This window comes from Brienomyrus brachyistius, chromosome 2, assembly GCF_023856365.1.
Source record: "Brienomyrus brachyistius isolate T26 chromosome 2, BBRACH_0.4, whole genome shotgun sequence".
NCBI lineage: Eukaryota > Metazoa > Chordata > Actinopteri > Osteoglossiformes > Mormyridae > Brienomyrus > Brienomyrus brachyistius.
Window position 1 is genome coordinate 20665687 of NC_064534.1, and position 14622 is coordinate 20680308.

Consider the following 14622-nt stretch of genomic DNA (forward strand, 5'->3'; position numbering starts at 1 on the left):
TAGGAACTGGTTAAGACATGACATGGTGGTTTTAGACCGACATGGTCTTTTAACCAGTTTTCTGACTAAGACTTTTGCACATTACTCTCTCTCTTTCTCTCTCTGTCTTTCTCTTTCTCTCTCTCTTTCTCTCTCTCTCTCTCTTTCTCTTTCTCTCTTTCTCTCTCTATCTATCTATCTATCTATATAAATCTTTTTTTAATGTTTCTAGGATGCAAAGCTTTTCTGTTCACTGAGAAACCTTCTAGAATATTCCTGTTTCATCCATGTGTCAATTTTTTCTGCCACAAATCACAGTTTATCCAGGGGTCTCAGACATTATGTATGTGACATGTGAAATTCTAGGGGGAAGGGGATAGCATGTGCAAACACAAAATATTTGACATTTTATTTTGATTTATGTATTTATTTATTGCTTATTTATATATTTTTTTAGGTTATGATTTTGTATTTTTTTTCTACTGTCATATTTTCTATGGATAGTTCTGAAGGGGCTTGGATATGTGATGGTCGTCTTCACACACCTGCAGGGCTGTCATGAAGTGGAAATAAAGCATTGCTTTGTAAGCTTGCTGGCTCACGCTGTTTCTCTCTCTTGTCGTGACCCCTGAGGAGAACCACAGGCCGTTACACACTGCCGCCGCATGCTCACTAATCCCTCGCGTGTCACCCATCAGCTTGAGTGTCAACATGCCCCGCCCCCCCCTGCAATCTATGCAGTCACAGGCAGCAAAGCACCAACACTGTGTGTTGAAATGTCTGCAGGATACTTCTTGTTTTACACGGATGCCGTTCTGTAAATAAAAACTTCCTGTGTACATGTTGGCAACAAGTCATAGCACATAATGAATCTTTTGAGTGAGACAACTGGACAGTGCAATGAGACTTGCATGCAGGGAGAATGTACAGTACATGGAAATTAGAGTATAGGTCTTTATTTCCCTATGTTTGGACTGTACTGCTGAAATGCCAGGTAAAGTAACCTTAAACACTTCTTCACATAAGAACATACATTGGAAATGAGAATTGCTTGATTTCAGCCGCAAAGTTGAATAGGCCTGGGTTTGTAATGTCTGAAGAAAATGGAGAATCACTCTTGAGTAGCCTCCATATTTCCCACATAAAACAAACATGAAACTGGAATGGCAGTTACCGGAGAGTTAAGAATGAAGGGCGTAGGACGTTTTCTCTGTTGTGCTCATTGGGCTTGAGGGACACCCATTATCATCTCATCTACACTTCCAGTGTTATTCTGACTTTGTAAGCTATGTGTAAGTGTTAGGAGAAGAAGAGTCATACCCTCAGGAAAAAGAGAACTCAGTTTGTGATTGGATGTTTTAAAAAACCAAGGCCAATGCTTTATAGATGTATGCTATTCATGCCTTAAGGTCAATACCTGTTCTCACCACACAAGTCTGTCAGTTGTCTGTGCTTGTACAGAGAATGTACAGAGGTAGGAAGTGATGTCATGAAACAGGCAAATAATGCATGCAAGGAGATAAGGAGGCGTCGGATTAAATACGTAAAACAAATAAATTTGCAACTAGTCTGTGTGAGGTGCCAACTTTGAAATTCTGTATTTTCATTGGCTGGTCTGCCGCATTCGACGCACTTGTTGACTGGCTGGTGAACCGTGACTCATGGCTACCGGTGCAGCCAGGATGGTATAAAACCTTAGCGGCAGTTCGCCGTCAGCCCAGCAGACGATCCCACAGGGAAGGAGACAAGCAGAGCTAGCGGACAGCAGCAGCTATGCCACAGGACACAAGGACTCATACAGACAGAGGTAAGTGGGCCCCTGCCCTTTGAAAAGAGAAGCTCTTTGACAGATTCCTGGACTCGTTAACGTAGACCGTTAAATATTACTGTATTAATTTTAATTGAACCCATTATTGATTTTAGTGGGCTACACTTTTTTTTTAGAAGTTATTGTATTAATCACAGAGAGCTCATAATGCACTGGTAGATATATGAACAGTAATGTACACATAACATATCCAGTGTAGTCATCAGCAATTACAAGTGACACAGGAAAGCACTCTAGGCAATTCCCTTTGATTATTATTTCAGCTGGAAGCCAACTATAACTATTTTTATAAGTTAATCCAAGAGATTTAAAAATTATCTAGCATTCTGTTTTAAGCCTCTGGGTCATCTTCCCACCCAGTGAAATGCGAGCATTTTTACGTTCTTAAAAAGTTTCGAAAACATAAACACATGCTATACTACCAGGTGTTCCGGTTAATTAACATACATTCAGCATTTCACCTGCCAAGTAAGAAATATACCATTATCTTACATCAGAAGATAATCTGCAGTGTTCACTAGATAGATATTTCGGAGTCCTTCTAAATACCTCTTAAAAATACGTCCTCAAAAAGTAATGCATGCATAACGAAGAATATCAACACCTTAAGTAAACGAGTTGAACAAGGCCAGGAAAAGCTACTGCAACCTCAGGTAGCAACAGGTAGAAGTAAAACAACTGAAATGTTTTCAGGAGGTAACTGCAAACAGGTAAATTCCCCATAAGAGAGAGAATCTAACTTAAATAATCAATGACATTACGTTAGTTGTGATTGAACAATTCGGACTAACAAGCAACATTCAGGTTTCATAATTGCAAAGAATTTATTCAGTCAGAGTAATTGATACTGGCACACCTTAGCCAGGGGCCATTCTCATTTCCGAGACAAAGGGAAAGATTTCAGTACCTTTGATTATAGATAATGAATACTTTCCTACTGACTGCAATTGTGTCCTAGTTGTTCTCTTGACAATGTGAAAAAATATGCTCGGCTATTCGTTACTGAGTTCATAGCATAGTTCACTAATTGCAGCAATGTCGGCACGTGTTCATGCTTGTTTTTGCGCTTTTTATGCGTACAGCAGTATTGGCGCTGACAACCTTGGTGCTTGTCGCCTTCGTGGGAGCAGATGTAGAGCCTACTGGAACCACAGCGCCCAGCGTGCCTACTGACGGGTCCCATACACCTAATGGAACAGGTCGGTTTTACTGTGCATTCCAGCGTGTGTGCCACTGTTTTCGTTATGGACGGTTTGTCAAAAACCTATTTTTGTCACTCTGACCCTTTTGTGTCAGTGACATCATAAAGTGAGATTCTCCCTGCTTTTCACTGTAAATAGTGTGTGGCAGACCTATGACTGTCCTGTCAGGATGTAGTTTGAGCTGAGCTAAAGGAAATCCCTCTTAATGACTAGGACACATTTTCTACAGTCTTGTGGTCACTACGTAACACTCCCGCGAATTACGCCATGGCAAATACCGACACACTAGGAGGTCCGGAGGGACCTGCAAGAGCAGGGATAGGCTGGGCTGGACCTGCTGTGTCTATGAATTCCCCACCACAAAGTGGGGCACTGCTCTCAGAAGCAGTAGCTGAGCGTGACTGCGCTCAATCTGCTCCTGAGATATTCGCACACGATTAGCGTAGCATCACTGACACATATCCAGTGGTGTAAAACCACATGCTCACTGTATTTACAGTCTTGCTCACACATTGCTGTCATTGCACTCGTTCATGTGTGATGATGTCAGTCCCAGCAGATTTTCGTAAGCTTTCTATTACACACGAGAAGGTAGAGCTTATCACCTCAACAACCTTCACTTATCTGTTTACTTTGCAGTCCCTAAAGGTTATCCATACAAAGTTAGGGAAATTACTAGTAACTCTTTGACAAAGTTAGTCAAAAAACATTTGTGGGGATATTGTTTGACAAAATATATTTCTGGCCATATAGTCTTAGTCTAGCTTAGGCCTTTAAGGGTGGATCTTACCATCTCTTATGCAGATGCTGATCTTTCCATTTAATCGCAATTTCAACTCAAGTGACTTGGGGCGGCATTGCCCCCGCTGCCCCCTCAAACTCCACCCATGCATATTTCCCTACCACAAGTTAAACTGTCTTTGTATTTCCCTCAAATTAGAGTTTATAAGCGACACACCACCTATTTATATAATAGAGTCTATGTAGCTTTTTTTGTGTTCTAAGCCTTGGAAACGTGACCAGTGTGTTTAACATGCCTGCTGTGTTGTTTGGCTACTCGCACAGGAAGTGTGGAACTTCCCCGTGTCCTGAAGGTGATGAGTCCATGCACTGGTGAGAAGGAGAATTTCTGTGTGAATGGTGTCTGCGGCTATGACCCTGAGCTCAACACCCCCAGCTGCACGTAAGAGCAGGCGGCAGTCCCATCTTAATGTATCCCAACTACATTCAATTACATCAATGCACCAACCAGCTCAGAACTGTAGATTCATCTGTTTGCCTTTGCATGTGCTGGTTGATCTGCAGTCAAATAACTCATTCCATAATGGGGCACATTCAAATTGCAAAATAATTTGCTCCACAAAACATGAAATTTGATTTGATTTGATTCGAGTATACTATCAGTACAGTTCAGAAGTGACCTACACTTTAGTCCCATGCAAAACAACCTAACTACCATGATTCCATCTCAGAGCAAGATAAAAACTGAACGGTTAAGGTGAAAACCCACTGAAACATATTTCACATCAAGTTGAACAAACAAGTGTGTTTGACGAAGTGACTAACACTTGTGGGCTTGGTTCCCAGGTGTCCGCCAAATTTCACAGGAGTGAGATGTCAACACATTCTGATGAACTCGCATAGCCAGGAAAACCCAGAGGCACTTATTGCCATCGGGGCTGGTGTTGCTGTGCTGCTCTGCTGCCTTGCTGGCGCCATCTACTGCTGCATGAAGAAAAGGTATGGGGCCAGCTTAATTTTTAATCACTGAAGTGTGCTATATGCATTGGACTCCTATTGGGCAGATGCGCCAGCTGTTTTTGTGTTGGTGAACCCTATTTAGAGTCACTCTTGTGTGGCTAAAAGTAAGATTATCCCAAAGTTTTCCCCTTGCTTTTAGCAGCTACTGAGAGGCAGCAGACCAGAGGGGTGTGTTACAAAGCGGGGTTCACAGGATTAGCTTTAGAAGTTTCTTGAAGCTTCCAAATTTTGGGTATTATGTATCATAGCTCACTTTCTAAAGGGGTATTTTGCCAGGGTAACTTATGCTGGTTCCCTAACCTGCTCCAAGACATTTTAACTCCTGTTTTTTTTCTTAAGCCCTACCCTTTCACCAAAAACCTGTATATATAAAGATCCCATTCACCAAAAATGTACCCTATATAAGAGTCGCCCTTTGACTAAATAGTTGGGAAGGGTGATACCGCTGATATTCTTTCCAATCCAGTACAAATAGATTAAAATTAAATGTTTTTATCCTGATAGGTATATGTGGTACTGGTCCCTTTATGGCATCTTGCCAGAGGGTGGGATACTAACGATAAATATTACCAAGCTGTGTGGATATTACCGACCTCCTACCTATTAAAGGCCAGCTTTTAGTTTACATCACTATTCTACAAAGCTGACACAGTCCCTTTACTACAAATGCAGAGACAACCCTGAGTCAACCTACCAAATTGATAACCACCGTCCGAGTACCATTCAACGCCGATTGCCGCAATTAAGTTCTGTTGACTCAGTTCTAGCAAGTTAACTCTGGATCTGGAAAGCTCACAGCGCACGCCACAGATGTGGTCACGCATAGCAGGAAACATTAAAATTTGTTGGCACCCCCAATAACCCACTGATTTTTTCAGGTGCAGAAATACAAATCAGCCATATCAAATTTGTCGACCTGAACGTGCAGTCTGAAGACCCAAGGGGCGCGGAGGAAGACATTGTGGATTCCTCTCCATCACAGTTTTCATAGATTGCAAGTAGTTTTAACAACAATCCTAGGATCCATATTTTTTTGGGGATAATTTACCCAATGCACGTTAGCAAGCCTTATCTCAGTCTATGATAATCCAACCAATTTCAGCAAATCATACTGTAACAGTATATTTGCTGTAATATTTATGATTTGACTTGTTTCACAAGGCCTGATTTCATGCCTACATAACCTGCCATTTCCTATATTTTATCAGTGTGTCATTCTTTATTTTGTTTACAGAAAAATGTTTTAGGGTAGAAAAAGGGTTTAGGGACTAGGAAAAATACCAAGCTAAACCAGGAAGCAATATTTAAGCATCTTCAGACAATTTGAGACTAAATGGTTGATCCATGTTTACCATCCATAATCTTCATCATCATCATTCTGACACCTTCATCATCCTCTTTTCCAAAGGTTGAGCTTAGGTTCAGGCCTTTGGTTTGTGACCATAAAGAAATAATTACCATGTAAATAAAAGCAAAAAGTATGTAAGGATATTTATTTTAAATGAATAATTTATTAAGGTATGTGTAAAGTATATATTTAACAATTTTTCTAATAAATTTTCTCAAAATGAAAAACGCATTGTGGTTTCATTTAATAGTGTTGTTCTGTTGTTATCCACAAGAGGCTGCTCAACACCACTCAGAAAAACATCAAAATGCCTAATGCTGGGATTCAGAGTTCATAAAATGGACCAATGAATTTCTAAGAGTTTTTCCATGTGGTATTTCAAAAATGTTATTCTCATGCTGTGATCCAGACTCTTAAATCTTACTTGGCTTTTTAGTAAGAAACCTGCTTCACCACGGAAATCCTGGGCTTATATTTCAGATACAAATCCAGACTAGCTTCATTCACCAACCACTTTTCTTGGGATCATGGTGTAAGACAGTCGCACTTTTTCCCTTTAGGTGTGGTACTGTTTGCAACCTTCTGTTTTCTTGTTTCTAATACCAGTTCAGCAATAATGCATCATATTTTAGTAAAAGAATACAACAGCTTTTCCTAGAACAAACTACAAATCTAGTTTATTAAGTAGTGAACCACATGGTTCCAAGACAAAATACAACAAAAACAAAATGCAAAATGTTGATCAAGCCAATGTAACAAAATACTGCTGGAAAATGATCACATAATTCAGTTGTGAAGCACTACTGAGACATTTTCAGATATCCGATCCAAATGATTCCTGCTGTGTGTTGTTACATGAAACTAAACATGACATATATTTTATCAAGAAAAGAATAATTTAGAGAAAACAGTATTCATCCCCTCCAGGATGTTAACCACGTCTTGCTCTGTGCTCCTTGGGGCTCCAAGCTCACTACCACGACACAGGGAGAACATGCAAACTCCACACACACACACAGCTAGGGCAGAGACTTGAACCCCAGCCACAGAGGTGTGAGGCAATAGTGCTAACCACTGTGCCCAAATAATTGAATATAAAATAAAATTACCATCAATACTGATAATAATGAATGTAAGAATGTTTAAATGTAATGCTTGTCATTACCAGCTTCCTCGGACAGGCTGCAGGCCCTCCGCTACCCTACATTGGGTAAGCAGCTATTAAGGAAATGGATGGACTGATGTTGAAAGTCTGAAAACAGCACAGGGTGATTTCTTCACTTCAAAGAAGGACAGGGATACATGAGCAATTAAAACTCCTGTAAAAAAGAGGGAGGGGATGACTTGTATTACAACCTGCCCAAGACACACCTTTGCCTAATTGCTTCCTTTTATTTTAGATATTTTCCCCTCCAAGAAATGATGTGATGTGATACCTTTTGTTAACTGTGCAACAAAATTACTTGTTTGAAGTGTGAAACTGAGTATTACAAGATTAAAAAATGATTAAAGATGAATGATGCTGCAGGAAAATAATCCCCGTTGCATTTGCTATATAGCTACTTTTCCACCCATGATTTCCATACATCCTTATGTGTTCCTTCAAGCACCACGGGGCCTCTGCCTCCGTACGCCTAACAGTGTACGTAATGCACTTCTTGAAGTGCGTTTATTCACTTATACCATGCTTCGAGTCGGGCGGATCTCATCCTTACATAAACCACTTGGAACAGCAATTCACCAAAAATTGATCAGTAATACCACAATAATGTGAATACAAAGATGTGTGCGTGTGTGTGTATGTGTATTATATGTATATTACATTGTGGGGACCAAATGTTTTTAAATAAATTTTAAAATTTTATACTATGTGACAAAAAAAAAGTAATGCTTTGCCGGAACTAATGGTCCGATTTGGATGTAATTTGGTACATGTGCGGATCAGTGAGGAGTATGTAAATGATTTGATTTCCAAGGAGCTAGCAGGTCTTGTCACCAGACACAGAGGATACCTAGTAGATGCATTAGGCGGCATTACCAGCACTTGACGGAGTTTCGGGGTCGCATTGTGGGTTTGCCTGAGGCCGAGTGACCGTATTGTGCAATTGCCCAGTATGTGGGGCATGCAGATGTCAGTCACCCGATGTTAGAACCAATGGGAATGTGAGGGCACCCACACATGTTGTGAATGTTCCGGTCACTCAAGACAGACCACAACAAGGAAGGATCATCGTATTGTGCACCAGGGATTATGGAACTCCATCACATCTGCGTCTGCCATCCAGACACAGCTGTTGGACTCCGTACAACACCCTGTGTCATCTCGATGACTGGTATCGACCGGACTACGGGGTCACCGTCCCATGCGTAGGCTGCCTTTAATACCAGCGCCTGCGCCAGATACCTGCGTTTGGAGTGGTGCCGTAAGTAGGAGGCATGGACTGATGATGACTGGCGATATACCATGTTCTGCATTACCGCCTTCATGTGCACGTATGGTGGTGCCGAGGGGAGAGGACTAATCCTGCCAATGCTGTGGAGAGATATACCGGTGTTACTCCTGGCATCATGGTGTGGGGAGTCATAGGGTATGACATCATGGTGTGGGGAGTCATAGGGTATGACATCATGGTGTGGGGAGTCATAGGGTATGACATCATGGTGTGAGGAGTCATAGGGTATGACATCATGGTGTGGGGAGTCATAGGGTATGACTTCAGGTCATCTCTGGTAGTGATTCGGAGACCCTGACAGAACAGCACTACATCAGTGACATCCTGCAAATACATGTCTTACCCCTCCTAATACAGGACCCTTCAACAAGACAATGCCTGTCTACACTGGGCACATTTGTCTATGAGCTGCCTGCGTCTTGTTGAGGTCCTCCCGTGGCCAGCCTCAATCTTTCTCCAAACAAACGTGTGGGACCAGCTCGGGCATCAACTCTGACCCAGTGCCAATTTGAAGGATCTCGAAGGGGGGGGGGGATAGTGTGCCCATGCTACCAACTCTGTTGTCTGTTTAATCTGATATTATAATCATTGAGATACAGTCACATGACCTTTCAGCACATACAGATTCATTTCATTTCCACAACATCTGGGTGTTTAACTTTTTTGTCACTGAGTGTGCATTTTCAGATTTTAAGATCAACAAGATATTCAACTTCTATATTCTACAACATTGTTAACATTATGAAGAGTCTGTAGAAACAACCATAAATTGTAAAAGGATACAGATGGAATCAATAAGAGTCCTGTCCACAAATATCAATATTGACATCCATTCAAAATTGAACATTTTCCTCAAGAGTGTATAGACTTGCCGGTTTGTACCCACACACTTCTTCTTTGACGACTTGGTCCCAGTATCAAGATTATTGTTCATCAAGTCTACTTAAACTTTAGATGATTTGTATTTCAATGACTTAACCCCACAGTATACTTATGTTACATTTACACAAGTGCTGTGGTGGAGTGGTAGTGAAAACATATACATTTCAGCAAATCCTATCTGGTGGAATTTCAGCGTTCTCTGAATATAAAGATCCGTATATTAGGTTCAATTTTCTGTGTGTGCGTGTGTGATTGGATAATTTGCATGTGCCCTGACATGGAAATGATTACAGTAATGCTGCATTAAGGAAAACTGTGTGTGTGTGTGTGTTTTAGTTATATTCTGTGTATTTTCAAGGAACTATACTGAAGTTTTACCTGAAAGTACATTAAGTGAACTTTTAGTTAGGCAAATTACTACAAAAATAGTACATATTATAGTATTCTTGAATTTCTTAAATTTCAGTATTCTTGGCTTTAATGTACCGAAAAATATGTCACTAGCACAATTTTTCTCCACTGCTAAGGAAGGGATCTCGATCAGTCAAGCAGTTAAACCAATGTTTAATAAAATACACATCTAAATATAATACACACTTCCAGAACGCACACATATCAATTATATAAAACACATCCAGCAACAACAATTCCACCACGTGTAGTAAACCCATTATCTATTCAACTACATGCTGTTCCAAATCTGCCACAGATAATACATGGATACATGAAAATATAAATAAATACATGGAACGTTCGTATAACACAGTTTTTAGATGCATCCAGTTCTAAAGGGAATAGGGGTTTACATAGTCCGCCATTAAGTCAGAGCAAAGGTTCCACATAGCCTAATCCTGTGCATCTTCCTTCACCAGTGCCTGTGCATTTCCAGGGCCTCCCCCATGATTTCCAATCCACTACACACAAAATGCAAACTTTATCCTTCTCTTGAGGTGAAAAACTGGCATGTGAAGACATATTCTGTCTCAGGGTTTTCACCTCGACGGTGTTCCATAATTGGCTGCTGGAAAGTAGAAAATATGCTACTAAAGCATGCTAAACTGTGGTTTACTATCCTACGGGGGGGCAGAACTGTCATAAAAACACATGCTGATGTCTGGATATGCCATACTTTTTCTAGCCCTAATCCTAGCCTCACTTTGCTAACCCTAATTTGGAGCCTTAGTGTGAATGAACAGGTTGTTGGAAAGTAGGAAATATGCTACTAAAGCATGGTAAACTGTGGGTTCCTATCCAACGGGGGAAGAGAACTGTCATAAAAACACATTTTGATGTCTGGATATACAAAATTAAGCCCCATCCATCGTATCACAGTGCAAATCCGAAATTGGCGTAAATCGAGGTTAGGACCCGCAATTAATTTTTTTTCACCACCTGAGGGTGCTCAAGACGGTAAGCCAGAGAATCATAATGAAATTACAGAATTACTAAATTTCTCATTTTAAATCCAGAGGATCACATTTCATTTACATAAACACTAGTAATCCACAAATTAAATTTATTTACATAATGACTATGGTCCTCAATTTCACCATTTATGATACGTAATTTCTAACTATCTCAGACAAAATCCACAAAAACTACGTAGATATCACGTAAATTCAACATTAAATTACATAAGGACTATTAAAACACAAATTCAATGTTTACGTAAAAATTACGTTGTGCAATGCCATTATGTTATTGTGCTGTCGGCCGGGTGAGGGTCCTAAAGATGAGAAAACTGCCCTGAGATCCAGAAAATAATTATGAGATTCCATAGTTAATATTTACCCCCAGGGTATCTAAGTGTCAGGTTTTGCGGGCGATGATGGGCAGCCTGGCAAGAAGGAGGCAGGGAAGGACGAAGCAGGGAGGCAAAGGGGGTGGGAAAAGTGGGGATTTATTAGGGGCGATATTGCTACGGGAAGCACAAGACATCACTACGTTACTAACATCAATGAGGGACAACAAGCAGGGCAAGACGTGGACTGATATAGAACAAAGACAGGGCAAAACAACAGGATACAGCTGGGCACGATTAGGGAAGCACATGTGGATAATCAGGGGTGCGTGGCAGAGCCGGGTGTGACAGAACCCACCCCCCAAAGGCGCGCACTCCGGAAGCCCCAGCGGGCGACGGGTAGCAGCCAAAGTGGCCGCAGGTGACCGGGAGGCCAGAGTAGGAGGGGACCTCAGAGGGGCTGAGGAAGCAGGGCGAGGGACAGGCGAAGGGGACGAGGAGGAAGTCGGAGGGGGCGCCAGGGGAGGCGATGAAGGAGCTGAAGGGGACACTGGTGAAGGCAAGTAAAGAGGGGGAGCTGCAGCAGGCGACGGCAATGCCACAGCCGGCCAAGGCGACGTCTTCCAACGCGCCGGAGTGAGGGGACCTGTAGGCGACCGACGAGGCGTCGGCGGCGGGACTGAGGCAGGACGACGAGGCTTCGGAGAGGGACCCGCAGGTGACAGCCGGACTGGAGCCCCAGGACCCGCCGGTGCCCCATCCAAGGCAAGCAAGGGCGTACCAGGATCCCCTAAGTCATATTTTGGATTGCTATTTTCCCAATTCCCTAATCGGATTTCCTCAGAAGATATCATTGGCCAGATATCATAAGCTAAATTTAGGAGTTTTCGTCCCAATATTCTAAGTAATATTACGGATTTCCTCAAGAGGCTAACCCTAAGCCAGATTTTATAAGGATAACGATGGATTTGTTAAGGAGCATACCATAAGCCAGGATGTCTAAGTCGAATCACGGATTTGCTTAGCCAGAAAATGTAAGGATCCTATGTAGTGAAGGTAGGAATACTGCATTTTATTGTAGTAATTTTGTTCGTGGTCAACAGTGACCTCATGTGGTGAAGAAGTGGTACTATGATCCCTAACCTCGAAGTATAGGGAATCCAGCTTAAATAATGGGAAGTTCAGTCTTGTCTTCTAGAGAAGCCGTATTATATAGGTATATTTTTTGCCAGGGCCCTAATTAAGGGTTAGGGTCAAACAAAAGTCAGCAGTTAGGGGTTTGGATTAAACTCTGAATATTTTTTGAAGTCTGAATTATTTTAGGTTCCCACATGGAGGGTTTTATAAACGGTATTCTATTGTCTTATTGTGTATAGTTAAAGTAAACCATTATTTTACATTTCCTGTTATAGTAGTGCACTTCCCTGGCTAATTCCTCTTCATCTAAATTTTTAGGTGTAGGGATAAAGGTAAGTCCCTTTTCCAGAAGGTCCTTTTCGACCTGTTGTAAGTATAAATATTTTGGATAAGTTGAAAATATTTCCCTGTTGGTGTGTACTAGGTTCACACATCTCCAACCTCAGTAGTTTATCCGCTGACACCAGAAACCAAAAATCTGGATTGTTATATCCCTAGTCCAGTGGATTAAATCCCTCGGATCTACTTTGCGGAGAATTCTTTTGAGTTCCAATAGTGGGAGGCCATTGGAGTCAATGTATTCATTATTTATTCTTGAATTGTATTGTTGTTCTATGGGTAGGAGATCTGAATAGTGAAAGATAGGGGTGGAGATTAAAGCATTTGGGAAGGTAGTTTCAGCTAATCTCCAAAGGCTCTGCAGTTGTTTTATTGCCATAGTATAAGGTTGTTGTTCTCGGGTGTTAAGACCTACTGAGAGGACAACTTTTTGTACTTGCAGCTGTGGAGGTAATTTTTGGAGGACAGTGGCAATATGACGAAAATTTGCCCCAGGAAAGCTGTCTACCTGTATTTTGGATTTGTGATCTGAGGGATAGTACATAGGTTGGAATCTCCGATAAAGATGATCGGCTTATGGACCTTCAGTTACCACTCTACAGTTTTCTTGTCCATATTAGGATGTCTGTGTGGTCTCCGAGTTTTTACTTTCACAAGGTCCTTAAAATCTTCCTCTGATGTCGTGGAGGATGTGGGAGATTTCAAACCTAGTGAGTGTGATGTTGTGTGTCGGGTCCCTGTATATACTTTTTGAGGGGAGGGCTCAGCTTGGGCTTATCAACTGTGGCATTGTATCCCTTCCGTTGCCCATTCATCATGTTATTCTCCCCTATAGTGGGTGGTTCCTCCAGAGCTTTAGCTTCTGGGGTACAGGGACCTATGGAGGAGAAATTTTGTAGGTGAATTTTGGAATTTGACGTTCTGTTAGGAAGGTTTAATGCCCCCGGGATAGAATTTTGGATGGGGTGGTGTATTTCAGCTGTCACTATAATTTGTTTTTTGACCTTTGGTATTTTTGGGGCTTTTAATTGTACTTCTGTACTTTGCTGTTGTTTTAAATGGTCCATATTCCCAAGACTAGATTTATTAATGGAATTAATAAAATGTAATAAAATTAATAACCATCTGTTCTAAAGATTATCTTCTGGCAAACATTCAAGGAATATCAAATCAACATGCTTCTTAAACAGATTTTTTCTATTTACAACAATATTGGTCAGTCTTTAGTTCATTCCTGAAATATTTACACTACCTAGACTTCTGCCCACACATAAACAGCAAATTTATGAACTTTCTGCAAATTTGATGCTGCCATGTGTGCACATCTATACTCAATGCAAAACACAATTAATATCTATATATTTGGGAATCTGGTTCTAATCAGTATTTTAAGCCTTTCCGTATTCAAATCAATTTCATTCTATTCCATTTTTTTACCTATTCGTTTATTTTTCTTAATTTATGTTCTATGTTATCTGTGCACTAATACTGCCAAAACACATTTCTAGAATATACAGGTGTAGCAGGCCATTAAAGGTGGCATAGAATGGATTTTTTTTTCTTCAACTTGTTCTCTGGAGTCTACATAAAAGGTATGTGAAGTTTGCTTGGTCAGAAAATGTACAAAACTGGTTTTACAGGCCCACTAACAACCCTATAATTTGGCCCTGGAATGAAATGGGCTGTTTTGATTTATTTGGTGGGCTCATTAATATGTGAATAAGCTCTGCTCTGATTGGTGGGTTTACAGTGAGGCACTGTGACGGTTCACAAAGAACCAATCTGTCACATGCAACTGTAATAGTGCCACCTAAGCCTAGCATAACAGTAACATAATCATAACTTTGTTTTCAGCATTGTAACAAGAACAATGATTTTTTTCTTTCATCTGAGACAACAAATGATTTTATCAAGAACTCCAGACAGAAAGCTTGAGATTCATGCTTGAGATT

The 14622-nt window shown here is 41.0% G+C and overlaps 1 protein-coding gene across 2 annotated transcripts; it reads left to right on the forward strand.

The window, feature by feature from the left end:
• The first annotated feature begins 1636 nt into the window (after positions 1-1636).
• LOC125724071 (epigen-like) lies at positions 1637-6345 on the forward strand. 2 transcript variants are annotated; one of them, XM_049001026.1, is made up of 5 exons: positions 1637-1786; positions 2890-3006; positions 4075-4192; positions 4597-4749; positions 5649-6345. In XM_049001026.1, the coding sequence occupies exons 1-5, from the start codon at positions 1753-1755 to the stop codon at positions 5701-5703; spliced, it is 477 nt and encodes a 158-aa protein (XP_048856983.1). In that variant the 5' UTR covers positions 1637-1752; the 3' UTR covers positions 5704-6345. The 2 variants fall into 2 exon arrangements, with proteins under 2 accessions (XP_048856983.1, XP_048856991.1); XM_049001034.1 differs by having other exon boundaries at positions 1669-1786; positions 2893-3006.
• The last annotated feature ends 8277 nt before the right edge of the window (positions 6346-14622 follow it).